At 39.4% G+C, this 15,677-nt stretch overlaps 1 protein-coding gene across 7 annotated transcripts in view; it reads right to left on the bottom strand.

Moving 5' to 3' along the window:
* The window catches only part of HECW1 (HECT, C2 and WW domain containing E3 ubiquitin protein ligase 1), a 269,482-nt gene that overhangs the window by 192,757 nt on the left and 61,048 nt on the right, over positions 1 to 15,677 (bottom strand). For 2 of the 7 annotated variants that reach the window (XM_051612724.1, XM_051612725.1), the window contains exon 2: positions 13,863 to 13,920. The exons of the other annotated variants lie outside the window; for them this stretch is intronic. In XM_051612724.1, coding sequence (XP_051468684.1) covers positions 13,863 to 13,889 — 27 coding nt within the window. In that variant the 5' untranslated portion in view covers positions 13,890 to 13,920. The remainder of the gene's footprint in view (positions 1 to 13,862; positions 13,921 to 15,677) is intronic. 7 annotated transcript variants of the gene reach the window in all.

The raw sequence follows: 15,677 nt of genomic DNA, 5'->3' as shown, positions 1-15,677 counted from the left end.
AAGGTACATGATGCTTTAGCAAGACAGAGATATATCTCAGGTAAGAATCTGCAAGGACCTAGCTCAGCTCTCTAAGACAATTAAGAGCTGATTTTTAGATCCTTGGACTGACACGAGTTACCTCCTAGTGCTGAAAAGATGTATTTGTGCAGGTCAGCATGGTGGTACGACAGACTTTTATGGTCCATAACAAAGATACTCTATGATTGAAATACCAGCCATCACTGGAGGACTGGCAGATGAAGAAATTAAAGGAAACAAGTGAGCATGACAGTGGGCTCACAGGAAGTCATACGTAGATGTCTGCAAGCATCACTGCAACCAGAATGTCAAGGGCAAGAAAATTTCAACCAAGACAGTGATTCTTTGCACGATGGGAAGCTCGGGACACAGCACATTTATCCATCTGAAAATTTAATAAGCCAGTAGTCAAGTCTGATATCACAAATGAGATGTGGAGTCAGTCTCTTGGTTGCCCCACCAGAGCAGAAGGTTCTCTTCATAAGCTTGTAGCTTCATTTGCAAGGCTTATATGTATTTGTGAAAGACAGTTTTATGTGTTTTGTAAAAGATCAGAAGGAGCCAAGACAGACAAAAAAACAAATAGAAAGTTAGGGGAGCCTGGGGAAAATGTTAAGTTATGGCAGCAAAAGTATTCTGACCAGCTTTCAGGAAGGTAAGACCATGTGCATCATCGAGGATCCTGTACTAACAGAAATACAAGGTAGTAACTGCCTGCATTAAACGTTTAATTGGCTGGACGAGAGACAACATAAAAAGATTTTTAAAACTTAGTCATCACTCGGGTATGAACATTCAGAGCCAAATCCTGAGTGTAAAACTGTTTTATTATAAATTAGAATCCGGTAAGTTCTGAAAGACAGGAAACTCAGTCCTGTTGGGTGGAAGAATAGAAAAGCTGGGTGAAAGAGTAAAAAAGCTGGGTGAAGACAAAAAGATATGAGAATGAATCTCAACAATGCTTCTTACAGAGTGGGACTTCCACCTCCAGCCTTGCTCTCAACCCAGCACCATGAAGTCCTTCCTCAGAGCAAACGCTGCTACTTTTCATAGCCCTAAAGAGTTTTTGTAGGATCTGTTCCCTGTTCTTCCCAGCAACCTTCTTATCTCCACTCCCATTGCAGGCCTGCTCTTGATTCTTTCCCCATCTGTTACCCCCACCAATAACCCAGAGAACTCTTAGCTGCCACTACTCAGCAGCTTTCAGGGAACGTACTCTCCATCTGTCAGACTTTTAGCCAGGAAAAGATAAAGTACAAAGATTTTGTCCTCTGTGCCCAGGGACTGTCCTCTTAACATAGCACATGGTACCTGTGAAGCAAATTGTCAACCAAGAGAAAACTTGCATTTTCCATCACTGCAGGCACAGTACAATTGACTATGCAAAATGCAAGGCAAAGTGATAATCAAGGTTACAATTCCAGCTACCATAACTTCATAACTGCCTCCTATCAACCTACTCCCACCTGTCACAGCTATTTACTTGCTCATCATCATGTGAGAAAAATCCCTTTGGACATCTGAATTTTGGAAGAATTGTTAGTATAACTCTTAGCACAGAAAGGATTTTTGAAGCATAGATTATAGTGCAGCCAAATCCATTAAACAAGATCACATAGTGCAAGGAGCTATACACAAAATCTCCAAATGTTTTGGCATCTGACTTGCTTGAAAACATAAAACCCAACATGAAAATTGTCAGACTTGTGATCGGAGAATGCCACGAAGCCAAAGGATTTGGAGAGCATGGGAAACTTTGTAGGATCAGGCCATTTATTTCAGAGGCACAGGAATGGTTTCTCAGAGCTCCAAAGGAATCATTAAAACCATGAGACAGTTGCAGGCTTCCATGGTCTAGTGACACCCCTTCCCCTGCAAGATATTACTGAGCATATGGATTAAACTGTTGCTTTTGGGAAGATTGAAAAGAAGACTGCAAACGTGTCCAAGGGATGCATGCAATAACACCACTAAGGAACGTTAAGTGCATTTGTCTCAACATTGCACGTCTATGGCACTATATATATATATATTTTTGTGCCTATAATAAACATCAGTTGGAAATCAAAGCCATTATACATCAGCAATGCAGCAAATGGATGTTACTAGGTAGTTCATTTTTCCATTTCCTGACCTGTGTGCATTTCCAGTCTAGCTGTACTGCTGTGTTAATATATCCTCTTACATGTAACTTTGCTTCAGTGATGTGCAAATCATTGCACCAATTAGAATAAAAATGAAAGAGTTGGCCTCAAGGTCAACCTGACAAGGTTTGGTGCCAGTGGGTGGGATTGATTCCTGATGCAGGCCTATTAGTCATGAGGCAGTACAAGCTGGCAGCCTAGTAACTAGGAGTATTCTTAGCATATACAAAGAAAAAGTACAATTAAGAGCAGTGTGCATTTTTTCAAAGCATGTAAACAATCTCCTGGGCAAAAGCAGATGGAAGCTGGAATACGGGGCAGTGACTGGAGATAAATTCTTAGAGTAAAAAAAAAAAATTAATAATGCTTTTTTTCTTTTTTCTCTGTCTGGAAGAAATAAAAAAGAGTGCTGTCTGGTGAACCCAAGACAATTTCCTGAAGGATACACACACCACACTTCCAAATAAATGAGTAAAAAAATTAAGATTTGTACTCCTGTAAGTATATAAGCTAAACAAGTTTGTAAAAAATATTACATTTTACCAGTTTTAGATGTCATCACTCCAAGCTTCTACACTGTAGACTACTCATGTCTAACCAAGAGCAATTAATAATGTTACATTGAACCCATTTGTGTTAAAACAGTGATAATCCACTCACGGTTCACTAAATAAAGCAATGGGAAGTTTCTGCAATAGAATGCACCTAATCACAAGATTAATTCCTTAATTTCTCTTAAATAAGTAGCACAAAACCAGTCTTGTCTCAGCAGTTTGTCACCACAAGGGATGAGAAATAGCCATCACACTTACCCATTACAGACAAAAAGACCTAAAAACATTGCCAGTCTTTTTAAAGGATATATTCAGGTGCACAAGAACAAGTAAACATACAATATGGCCTGAACATAAAATCTCAAAAAGATAACTGTAAGGAAATAATAGAAGAGTCAACATGGTAACACTGCACATCTTCACTCTGTTCTCTTCACACTACAATATCAAATAAATAACCTTAGGATCTCCTTACATGCTACTATCAAATACTCCAAGGTCCACATTTCTCGCCTTTCTGGTGCTTTATGATGCATGTAACAGGAAATTTACATTTTTTACTTGATTGCTTTTAAACACATTAGCAGGCAGAGGAGTGTTGCTGCAGTACCAGACAGCAGCAGGACAGTGACTGCCTTTCAACAGGTGCAAGACGAAGCATTTGTTAGTAGGACAATAAACCCTCTCTTAACAAGCATCCTCAGGTCCATGAAGGGCAGTGTGGACCACACCAGCTTCACAGATACACAGTCCTAGTGGGTATGGTGCTGAAGACTAAAAATCTCCATTCTTCATCCTTTCAAGCCCAAGGACAACATTATGAACAACAATCACTGCAAGAAGAAAAATAATTATTCTGTACCAGGCACTGGTACTGGTTTAGCCCCCTGTTTAATGTAGAGAAGCATCACTCTCAGCAGAAGAGGTGTCCCAAAAAGCCTGTGTGCCCCACTCTGATCTGTTTAACAATCATCACTGCATTCATCAGATCCACTGCACAGCTAGACTCTGCTGGACTCCCAGAACTGTCACTTATTTTGAAGGGGTTTTAGGAGGCTGGAGGTAAGGACAGGGATGCTCTTCTCCTCTGCAGGCTAAAAACACTGCTGGTCTTCTGTGAAGTCATCAACTGATATTCCTACTGAGAAGCCCAGGCCATGTTGGAGGCCCTGTTTCAGATTCTGCACAGCACACATTATTAGACATCCCTGAACTGATCGATTTTTATAACCAGTGGATTCAGTTCTTCCAGTACTTTGTCCATGCAAACGAACAACGTCTTTAACAGCACTAACAGGGGCCCAGATTCATCCAACTTAAGCTCTGAGTACTTGGAGACAAGCTCCTCCTGGGAAAGTCTGAGACCCAAGTAAGGCTATCCCAGGAGGGATTCAGCTTCACCTCTCTTCATCACCTTTTTAAGGAGTCAGTGACTTTTGGGATCCTAGGTTAGGCATTTTAGGCTAGACAGGAAGGAGCCAGATCTGTGTATGAATCTCTCAAGCTGTAAGATTTTATATTATATAAAGACAAGTGGGCAAAGCACTCCTGAGGTTGGCAGAAAACATGTATTGTGAGTACATTCAGGCATGTGACATAGAAACCTATGGCATAATAAAAAACATACTAAATTACTGCCTGACTGTTTAATAATAGTCAGACTTTCTAGGCAACTATAAAATGGCAAACTAGATAGTACATCCAGAGAAAGTCAAAGCAGAGAAAGTAAAATACTCAGTATACTGAATACAGCTTATGTACAGATCTTTTTAAAAATGTAATACCAGTAAACATAGCAAGGGTTAAATGAAAAGCTGTGAAGACATCTTGCTAATTTTAAGAGACTACTAACAAAAAGATGTAAAGTAAACATGAGTTATAGAAAGATATCCAGTCATGTACGTTTCCCAGAACTGTCAGGTACAGTCACGTCTCTGCTCAGAAGCAGTTCCATATTTCCTGTATCTCCTCCCCAGAGTCCAAGGACTCCTCTGAAAATTTCTTGCAGAAAGCCCTCTTAATTTCTTATGATACGTGAGAGTTATAAAAATCCCACAATTCTCTTCCATTAAAAATATATTATGCCTTCCATCATGACAACTGTTTTGCTAAAAAACAAAGCTTGTGAGATGTCTATAGTGTATATTGCTACCAGGTAGAAAAAAAGAGTTGACTAATATATTACATAGGTATCAGGCCTAGCTCATGTATAAACCCTACACACACACAAAAAGGCAACAGGTATCAATGAAGCACAGATATCAAAAGTGTTTTTAATATCAACCTCCTTCAGACCTAAGTCTTTGCAAATGAAAGGTTGAGGGGAATATGTATCAAAGGATTTATCTTGCAGAGTTCCATTCTACCCATGAAGTATTATACCCACCACTCACACTTCCCTCTCTGCCTGAACACTCCTGTGTGCAGCACAAATGGATCCTTATATATACACCACAAGATATTCATGGTTGCTGTGATCTGTAAAATTTCAGTTGACACCACTCATGCCACTCACTGCAAGAGCTGTGTGTGGTTTCCCTCCTGCCTCCCTCTATTCCAGGCTTTCAGCAATGTTCTTGTTCCCCAGTGGCATGTCCCTCACATCACGGACTGTTGTACATTCACAGGTGACCATGCATCTTCCTCTCCTCACGCTCCCTTTTATTCCCAGGGCATATATCTCCTCTTCCTCACTCATAGGTAGGAACGGATAAGGCACAAGGCATCACTTGCTGTACCAGCCATAACTTAGGCACTGGATGAACATGTGGGGATGATAAACACACAAATCCCAGGAGAGATGGAAGGAGGCTCTTTTCACTCATGGTTCCTACCAGCGGCCCATGGTTGCTGACCCCCACTCCACAGCAGAAAGAACATTTTAAATTTCCTGGTTTATTCATCACACCTACACTCTGTCATGCTTCTTACCCCCATCTGTACTTCTTTAAGGGAAAAGCGGTTTGAAGTGTCAGTATCTTAACCTCCTCAGGCAGTGAGGCAGGGCTGAGGCAGGTAAGTATTATTAGCAGCCTGTCAAGTATTAATGCCTACATCAACCACTCCTTTGATCTACAAACAACAACAAACCATTGCAATAAAGCAACCTCTCAACCAGTCACCAGCTTCGAAGCATGCCCTCAACTCCATCTTCTACCTTTCAACAAGGCCTAGAATATTACCTGACATTTTAAAATTAATTGGCTACAGAGCTCCTGTTATTATCATATTACCTCCAGACAAATACAGAAATGCCATCCAGTTGAATGTGCTTGATTCTGCTTCCAATAAAATTAAAGGCAAAACTCCCCTTGATTTCAACGTGGAACAAAGTGTCTTTGTAAAGCAAAGGAAAATGCACAGAGAAGTCAACACCTGCCGTTAACAAGGGCTAATCCAGACCTGAAAAAACAAGAGTTTTTTATTTTATCTGAAACACCTGAAACATTTTCATCCATGCTACAACCTCTTCTGTTGGAAAACACATTAGACAAACACATAGAGCAGCAAGTTGTGGTTTAGTGCACAGATCACAGCAATTACTCCTAGAATAAGATCTCAGAACCTATAAACAAATCTGTCCTTTGATGGGTTAGGATTCATTTAAAATATAACATTTTCAGACCATGATACCTGAATGGTTTTTTCCTATGCAATGAAATAGTAGGATCCAACACGCTTTTTCATTTTTTCAAACATGAAGAAACCCCTCATGGATTTACACTGGAACACCAAACACTGAAGCATATTCATCATTACTGCCTGTTTTTCGTCTGCTGTAACTAGAGAGCAGAATGGAAACTGCTTGCAAGAATTAAGAGTACAACTGCCATATTTAATTATGCTTGTTCTCAACAGACTGACATTTTATGTCTATTTACTCTTGGGGAGACTACAGCAACAACCCCGTAATTTTTGTATAGTGAAGAAAAACTGATGTATGCTTAGTAATGCTTCAGATCCAGTACTTTTAAAAATAATCCTGACAAAGTTAAAAACTTAATACTACTGATAGAATCCACAAGGCATAGTTTAAAGGGTGAGATTTGTCTGTTCCTGGGCAGGTAACACAAGCCTCAGATACATATCTCCAAATCACATTGCTACTTACTGTCTCATGTTTATTAAAAGTGGTTTATGTTTTGACTGTGTAAATCATAACAAATTGCTACTGTAATTGTATTCTTATAAAATAAACTGGGCAAACTATCCCAAGAGGATATGAGTAATTCTGATATTACAGACCCTAGCTGAGAAACAAGATTCAGATTTTACTAAAAGAACATGTGATGGGTTTATCTAGGGCAGAAAAATCAGCTGTTTTTCTTTGGATTGCTCTAAGACTGAGCTACATCTGGAAGGTTTTCTGGGGAACTGCTAGCCAAGGTTAAATTAAAGGTAGTCTGGTAGGTTCCCCCTGGAAAACAATTATGGACATAAAGCAGATTTCCAAATCAGAAACTGCCTAGAACAACTAGAGGGGAACTAGATCAAGTTGATGAACAAACTGGTGCATGCTCCTCCAACCAAACATAAGCATAGAAGAGAGACAAGCCCCTGACTGACTCCTCATCACCAAGAGAAGCTGGACCTGAACACAAGTGGTCAAGTCCTGTTGTGCCATCCATACTTACTTTGCCGCTAGCACACCTCTAATACAATAATTAAATATATCTGAGTTGTGTCAAACAGTCATACGTACAGCCATGTATGTCTGCTCAGATTACTGTGTGAGGTTCTAATTTGCTTTTTTTCCCTTTTAATCCAGCTCAAAAGGGTTTGTAGTCCTGTGTTTAAAAGTCTCATGATAGTTTTCAAAGAGGAAGACCATCTGCAAAAGTAATGGGAAAAGTTACCTTTCATTCACCTACAGACAAAAGCAAAAGGATGATGCTGATGGAAGGTTCCAAGACATAGTTTTCATTTCATTTTAATGAGGACCATTAGTCAGACGTAAGCCAATGCTTTTTTTGCTGCCCTTGAATCCACACAGAAGAGAAGTAATTAGTTTTTAAGACTGCACTTTAAGTAAGGCCCAAAGGAGAAATTTTTTTTAACCTATTTTTCTGGTAACAACCCCTTTGCCAAGAAGTGTCCTAAATCCATCAAGCATTAGGTTCTAGGGCACTGCAATACAAGTCAACAGTTTAATTCATTAGTATTTGTAGAAGCCTGCTTGAGTAAGCAAGCTGTAAAACTACTTGTTCTGCAGGTGTTAAACCTGAGTACTAGAGGAAAGGCCAAGACATGCACATCATCACACAGCAAGGCTGCAGCCCCATGAGTGGCCATTCCCTGCTTGGATGTCTTGGCCTGGAACCCCGTTCTCTTCTCCTAAGGACAATAAGAACCACCTATTGTCCAACTCCATGCTCAAATCAATGAAGCACACTTTGAGCCACAGATGATACTTTGATATTGATGGTTTTACTTGCTGGATAAAATGCTATGCAACTTCAACTTATGCAGTAAAACTGGAATGTCAATGAGGTTAAAATTTGACTTTTGAGCAGGTATTGCCACTTAGGGCTGCTCAGGCACTGCAAGAATTTATTTGTGTTTAAGACCTGCAAACAGAAAAGACACTAATTTGACACATTTATCACTTGTAACACATTAGCTTAACAGCCACATACTAATGTTTCTGGTACTTTTTCTCTCGGTATTAGTGATAAATTAACCTGGCTGCTGTATTTTTCTAACCTTTAAACACAAGTTCAATGTTTGTATTAAAGACATTCATGTCTGATTCAGAAAGCATTCCTGGAAACAAAAACAAACAGCCCTGTTAGCAGTAGAATTAATGAATCTGTTTTCCTGCAGAGCTGTATCCTTCATCACCACCAGACCTCTACTAAAGTCCCAGATTTTTCCTGTTCATTCCTCTGCAAAAAAAAAACACTTGAAGCAAAGGTGCAGACAATTCCAGTGCCTGCCCTGGCTGCTGGAGTAGGTGACAGACAGGCTCTACCTGCCTTTTCCCCAGCCCCAACTTGGGTCTCCCTCCTTTCCGCAGCCCCTGAGACCTGTAGAAACTTAATTATCTCAAAGAGAAGTACTCCTCTCTGTTTCTCTTGAAATTAGTCAACAGCTTCAAAAGTAATTAGTTAAGGGAGTGACAAGCAGACAGAAATTGCCATTAGAGGAGTCTAGCAGCCCAGACTAGAAAAAAATTATACATAGCCTCACTAATTTAATTGATTACTTAAACAAAAGAATTTCCTTATGTGTACAGGCCTGCAGAAATAGGTGTTTAGTATTTCAAGAGTCATGACAAAAAATTAACAGAAATCTAATCAAAGCTACTTTGGTGGGAACAGTATCTGATTTAATATATAACCCAGCTCTATTCCCTTTCCAGCTCCATTCTTCTTAATTAGTGTTTTGTCATATACAGCCCAGTGTGTTCTCATCCTGGTGGAAAATTTTAGTTACAAGTGAAATGAAATATATTGATATTTTTTTGTATGGATTTCATTACAGATTTCCAACTTACTAGTACATCTGGTGTGAATTTTTTCTCCCATGTTAAAGACATCCAGTGTATAATTTTTCCTCAAGAAGCAAAGAAATGGATAGAGGTGAAAATTTAGTGTCATGAAGAATGGGCTAATTTAAATTGCAAAGTAGAAAAAACTAATTTATATTTTTCATTTCTGAACTCCCAATGCAATTAAAGTATATATTCACATAAGAGTCAGAGATAACGCATTTGACAGAGATTTTTCAGTGTACTGTGTTTTTTTTTCATTATGCAACTAGCTCTGTAAATGGTTTAATACAAGAAAATTCAACATTCATTGATTTTAGTTAGTCTTTTATCGTATAGAATTTCACAAAATAACGGATCTTTTCAGCTAGCTTCTGTGTTGGCTTTAAAGAGATGGGCCACATTTTGAGAACAGAATTGAATCTCCCAGAAAAATCAAAATATCTGTGCATGTCAAAACAAAAGCATTTCCACATGTCTTGCAAGGGCAAAGCTGCAAAATACTATGGAAGCAATGTAGGTGCCCAATATGGAAATCCTAAAAGTTAAAAGTGTACCTGTGTTTTACCAAAATAAATTAGAAAGCCTTTTATCTCAGAATTTTTAAAGGCCCATGAGTTTCTAGCTGACAACAGCCAGTAGAGCAACCAGAGATTTCAAGTGCATCAAAACTCCAGACACATTCTGTGCAGACATTGTTTCCAATGCCATCAGTGCACTGTTCTCCAGGATGGACAATGGCTTGCACATTCAGGCATGGATCCATGTACAACTTCTTTGCTCCTTGGGAAGTGAGTTCAACCTATGCCTGATCTCACATATCCTGGATGTCATGGAAAGACTCCTGTTGCCTTCAACAGACTTTGGAGCCATTGTGTCATTTGGGGTTCTTTTAAATTCCTAAATACTCACAGTTAGATGAAAAGCACCACCTTCACAGCTTTCCACTTCCCGTGATACAATGGGAAGAATGACAAATTTACTACCAAAGTTCCCTGCCAGCACTCTTTTCCTAATAACTAGAATGATCCTGTTACTCAGTTATGTTTTTCTTATAATGTGTATCTTTGTTTCTGCTGGTGCCCTTAAACCCCCTGGTGCTTTTCCAAATGTATAGTTATTCCCTTACAAGACTGGCAGATAATAAACAAACACAGAGAATTGTTCCTTCAATTAAACTGCTGCTGGAAATAGAGACTGACGTAAACAGGAAGAGGGAATTGTGCCAGAAATTAATCTATTCCTTAATTTCTCTATTAAGATGTAACTATCATCCCAGTCAATACTTATATTACTCTAATTAAAAAGACATTAGGAGAGGAAGGTCTCTGGTTCGCAGCTCTACCTCTCCTCCTACCACTGCTTCCCATCTGCTGGGACCATCACTGCCTAAGCTGAGGGTCTACAGGACAAATGGGGGGCCATTCCTTCATGCTTGCAGGCTGGCTAGCCACCACCCCCTTTGCACCCGAAGGGATTTGGGTGGATCTGTTGGGTATGTGGGATGGCTTTTGGCTGAGAAACAGCTTTCAGGACAGGTTCTACTTATGTGCACTGTTTTATAAAAAAAAATCCCTAGGGTTGACTTTTTTGTTGTTTATACTTGCTCAAGAATTACACTGCAAAAGGCTTGAAAGCTTTCTGTATGTTGAGTCCTAAATAAACCACAGGTAACAACTCTACATTAACAATGTTTGGCACAGGAACAGCAATAAATCTTTTTTCCATGAGTAACTTGTGTGATTACAACAATGACCTCCATATGTGCTAAACTCTAATTGAAGACTTATTTTTTAAAAAATAAAGCATTGCTGTGTATAAACACACAGCATACTACAGAAAGCACTATAGTGCTACAGAGGCCACAGAAGCTGATTTTTATAAACAATGGATCAATGTAAGCCCTCTTCCCTAGTGAAGGACTAAATCCAAAGTGAAAGGTTAATATGTTGTTCTTTATCTCATCTAGAGGAGACCTAAAAGCCAGAAATTACTTCCAGGAGCCACCACATACTAGAGCATTAACTTTCTAATGGAGGCCTTATTTTGATTGTGCCATACCATTATTTTTTGGCTGCATTTCTACCTTTTCATTCCAATCATTCATAGCCTGCGTTGAGATTTGGGTACCTGAATGAGGCTAAGTTGTCTATATTGGTTATATTACAGGAGAGAAAAGGGTGCTCTGAAATAACCACTAGGAGCGTGACTTTACTGTTGACTATATAGCATATATGTAGGGAAACTAATTTAAGAAACTAAATTAGGTACTTAAAAACAGAGCTGTGAATAGTGCTCAGGCCTACCCAAGGATTTGGACTTGCTGTGCCCAGCAAGTCTTCATACTGCTAACAAATACTGGCACTTATCTCAAATGCCTACATGCAACTCAAAAGGCTTATCTGCAAGGTCAAGTAAATGCCCTTGCAGGTTCACACTGCTCATTGTCACAGACTAAATTGCCCGTCTGGTTTGCTTGTTTTTACTGAAGTTGTCCATGCTGAGACTGAGAGGGCAAACAATTTACTTTTTTTCCTAATAATGACAATAAAGGAGAAAAAAGTGTCCAGTAACAAGTGAAAATACTGTTACAGGCTTGGTTCAACATGTTTTCCATAGGGGGTGAGGAGAGGGGAGATGGGTACTGAGAAATTACTTTGTTCCATTTAAAATGTGTTTTGGGTTTTTCCTCCACACATAGAGTAGTAGAAACAAGAGCCAAAGTTGCATTTCCAGTTAATGAATGTTGTCAACAAAAGGCAGGTGATACAGCTAGTAGACAGCACTTTGTGACAAGTACTTATGATCTGCATCACATTGGTACATCTGAATACAGCTGTCCCCATAGACTGGGGATCAAACTTATCTTAAACAGAAGACCCCTCAGGAGACAAGGCATTACAGCCAGTTGAATATGCTGCAGCATGTAATCAATTTGCTTTCTTCCTGCTACCATGTCAGCTACCTATTTCTGGCAGAATTCTTGGTGGGACGTATTTAATACAACCTCCAGGATCTCCTATGTGTTGTATGTAAGGACCCAAATTCATTAAGCCATTTAGTGAGACAGTGAGAGATGCACTTGTTTAAAAATCGGGAAGGTTCATCACCACAGATGAACTTGAAAATGCTGGAAAATGTATTGTGCTTTCTGCCTTACTAAAAAATCCCCTCTTCTCAATCCTTTTGATATCTCTTCTGCTATTAAACATGCCCTTCCTTTTCAGACTCCTCACTGGAGAAAAAACATGCAATCCTACAATGATTGCATCATCTTTTGGGGGAGATATTTCATTTAAGTTTTGGACTGTGGCCTAATACTTTTTTTTTTTTTCCCCAGTGTAATAAAAGAAACTGCCAAATACCTCTGAAGATGTACTTACCTGATGCAATAGCTGTAAAATTCAAATTACTGTCATGTGAAATGTCAGGTGGTGAACAGTTTCCATGAGTTAGAACATTCAAGGATTACTTCTTGCCAAAGAGTCTTCCCATGAATCTTCACCACATTTTGTGAGACTGTATATACTGTATATAGCATATACATCTGGGAAAGTTTCACACTGCATTTAGTGTAGAATACTCCTGAGTTTGCAGCTATGGAGAGGTGAAAGGAGGAGTGCTGTTGGACAGGGTCACACAAATTCTCAGTTGTCATCATCAAGGGGCTGCATGTATCTGCTTAATGTGCACAGAGGCTCAAAATACTCCCCAACACAACTGCCAGCACCTGAGGCTCTTACTGGCTACTACAATGTGCAAAACTTAACACAGAAAGGATACGTCCTCATGGAACTCGAAGAACACAATGACCTATCATATACATAGCTGTTCACTGAATTCTTAACTGTTCAGAGAATTAAAGGGTTTTTTATGATTTGTAACAAAGAAAAATGTAGAAGCAAACACACAAAAAAAAGCCCCAACCGTAACAACATTTCAGTGACAGAAATAAGACTAGATAAGCTTTAATGCACATTCTGGCTCTCTTTGGTAACACATGACAATTCAGAAGACTAAGCTGTGCAGGAAGATGCATACAGCAGCCGTGTGTGTGTTACGCATGCACATCATCTCACAGGTTCCCCCTAGGAAGTGGTTAGTGCCAGTCATACATTCCTGCATCTCACACATTAGTGTCTACTGTGATGGCTGAGTTGTGTGTCGTGATGCCTCAGAATTAATTCACAGTTAGAAGCTGCAGGCTTCAGGAAATGCCTTGTGAAGGTGAGTGGTTGATGCATTCTGTGCTTTGCCTGGATGCGTGCAACTGCCAGGTCACAGTTGCTTGCTGCTCCCAGGACCTCCTTGCTATGATCTTATAATTACCATGTCTTGATTCAATAAGAATTCTTGGGCAGGCCACACAAAACAAAACCAACACTGACATCAGATGGATGTTTAGCAGGTTACAAACAAACAAACAAACAAAAAACAAAACCAGAAACAACAAAAGATCACTTCAAATGAAGCTTGATTGGACGTGTTGTTGAAGAGGTGCTCAAATTACCTGAACCGCTTTGTTTGATCTTAAACATGAACCAGGGGCAGCTGCAACGAGCTCCGAGCTTTGGCACATTCCATTATATGAATGGTAGTGAATTTATAATGGAATGGTATGGATGGTTTTTATAATCAGAAAAACACACTGACCTTAACACTACACAGGTGGAGCAGCATAATGACCCGCCAATTGTAAGCGCATCAATTCCTGGGGAAAAGTTCAATGAGGTTAACTCAGCATGTATCCCATAACCAGCATAAGTGACATTTTAAAACATTGTTGTTTTCTTCCACAGAAACCTGTTTGTCTTTGCCAACGTTTAACTGAGTTGTTTCACTGTCCGGCACTGAGTTAACAGTGTACTACATCATGCTCCAACAGACCTGGACATGGTTGTATGCTTCAACACAGAAATACATGTGTTTACCAAAATAAAAATGGTGTTAACTACAGTGAGCTTTCCAGACCGTGTAAGATAAATCATTTAACTAATAAATTGAAAGAAAACAAGAGGCCTAGATATAACAAGCGATACCATCAACGGATCTTCCGCTTCATTGTAAAATCCTCACATCGAGTGAGCTTAGATGGGTAGCAGTTGATCAGCATTTCTGCTTCCCAGCAATTTATTGATATGCTTGGTTACATGTGGGAACCAGAAGCAAAGGATGTTAATTTCAGTGTACCATACTCGAGCTGACCAGGTATCCACCATAATTCTGATATTCCAAGATCAGACCACAAAATACAGAGAATGAACCTAATCAACATCAACCAGTAAGTCAAAACCTCCCATGTAACCAAACTATAGAGACAGAAGCAATGAAACAAAAAAAAACCCTTCACTGAATCCGGGAGAACTAAAGAGCAAGGACAGAAGGCTCTCCAAACATGCAATAATAAAAAAATAGTTTTAAAAAGTTTACATCCACAATTAAGTCACAACAGCAACATCTACATCTGTATTTTAGCTCATTCGCTCTCCTCTTTCGTGACCAGGGTACACCAACACTTCACAGCTTCTCCATGGCACCATCAGGAAAAGCATCTCAGCAACAGGACAGTCTGACACCCTCATCTGCTCACGTCACAGCATGTCTGCAGATTGTTATCCCACCCTGATACTCCTTCTCATCATCAGTTTCTGCTGTGTAGTCAGCCACAGCTGAGAAGGCAGAAAAAAGTCTTAAAACAACATGATTGAAATCACTATTAAAATTGTCAATTCAACAAGAGGACTAAAACGAAAATGAGAACCAACAGTGAAGGGCACGGTAGTGGATTTAGGAAGAACTTTGGAAATGTTCGGAAATATTCAGCTAAAAAAAGATCTACAAAATAAAATGTCAGTTGATCTTACTCCTCTGAAATTAGAAGACTATCAAAACACAAAAAAAAAGATATTAAACAAAATAAAAGTGCACATTACTTTGTCATCATCCTCTACCTTTCAAAAGGCACTGAATCTCATGGTCATCATCCATTTTTGTCCCAAATCTACCAACTCTTTACGGTTCGGCGGCCTTTTGCTTTTATTTTAAAGTGTGTTTACATTAGATATAAAGCAGGGTGATCCCAAAGTTGGGCAAAGAGCCACATAATCTTTGGAGACAAATCTCAGAGAAGTTACTCTACAAACATATGCTTTTTTCAACTGTCCATTAGAGGCAAACACAACAAAACGCTTCCAAATAACCAGGGCTGTAAAACCTCTTCTTACAACCACAGTCACCATGAATTTTCTTCAGCTACACAGAAGCTGGTTTTAGACCTAATAGCTTTGCCGACAGCAAGAATTAGTATGTGGTAGCATTTTCCTTGATATAGTCCAGAAATAGTGTTTTCCTGGCAAGAGGAGAGAAAACCACAGAATGTTTGGTACCTGAGACTGCCTCATGCTTCTGTACCAAAAGCTATGGTAGGGCAACCTGGGGCAAGGTACACATGGTGCTATCCTGATCTCT

Source organism: Apus apus, chromosome 2 (assembly GCF_020740795.1).
Source record: "Apus apus isolate bApuApu2 chromosome 2, bApuApu2.pri.cur, whole genome shotgun sequence".
NCBI lineage: Eukaryota > Metazoa > Chordata > Aves > Apodiformes > Apodidae > Apus > Apus apus.
This window is presented reverse-complemented; position numbering and strand designations above follow the sequence as displayed.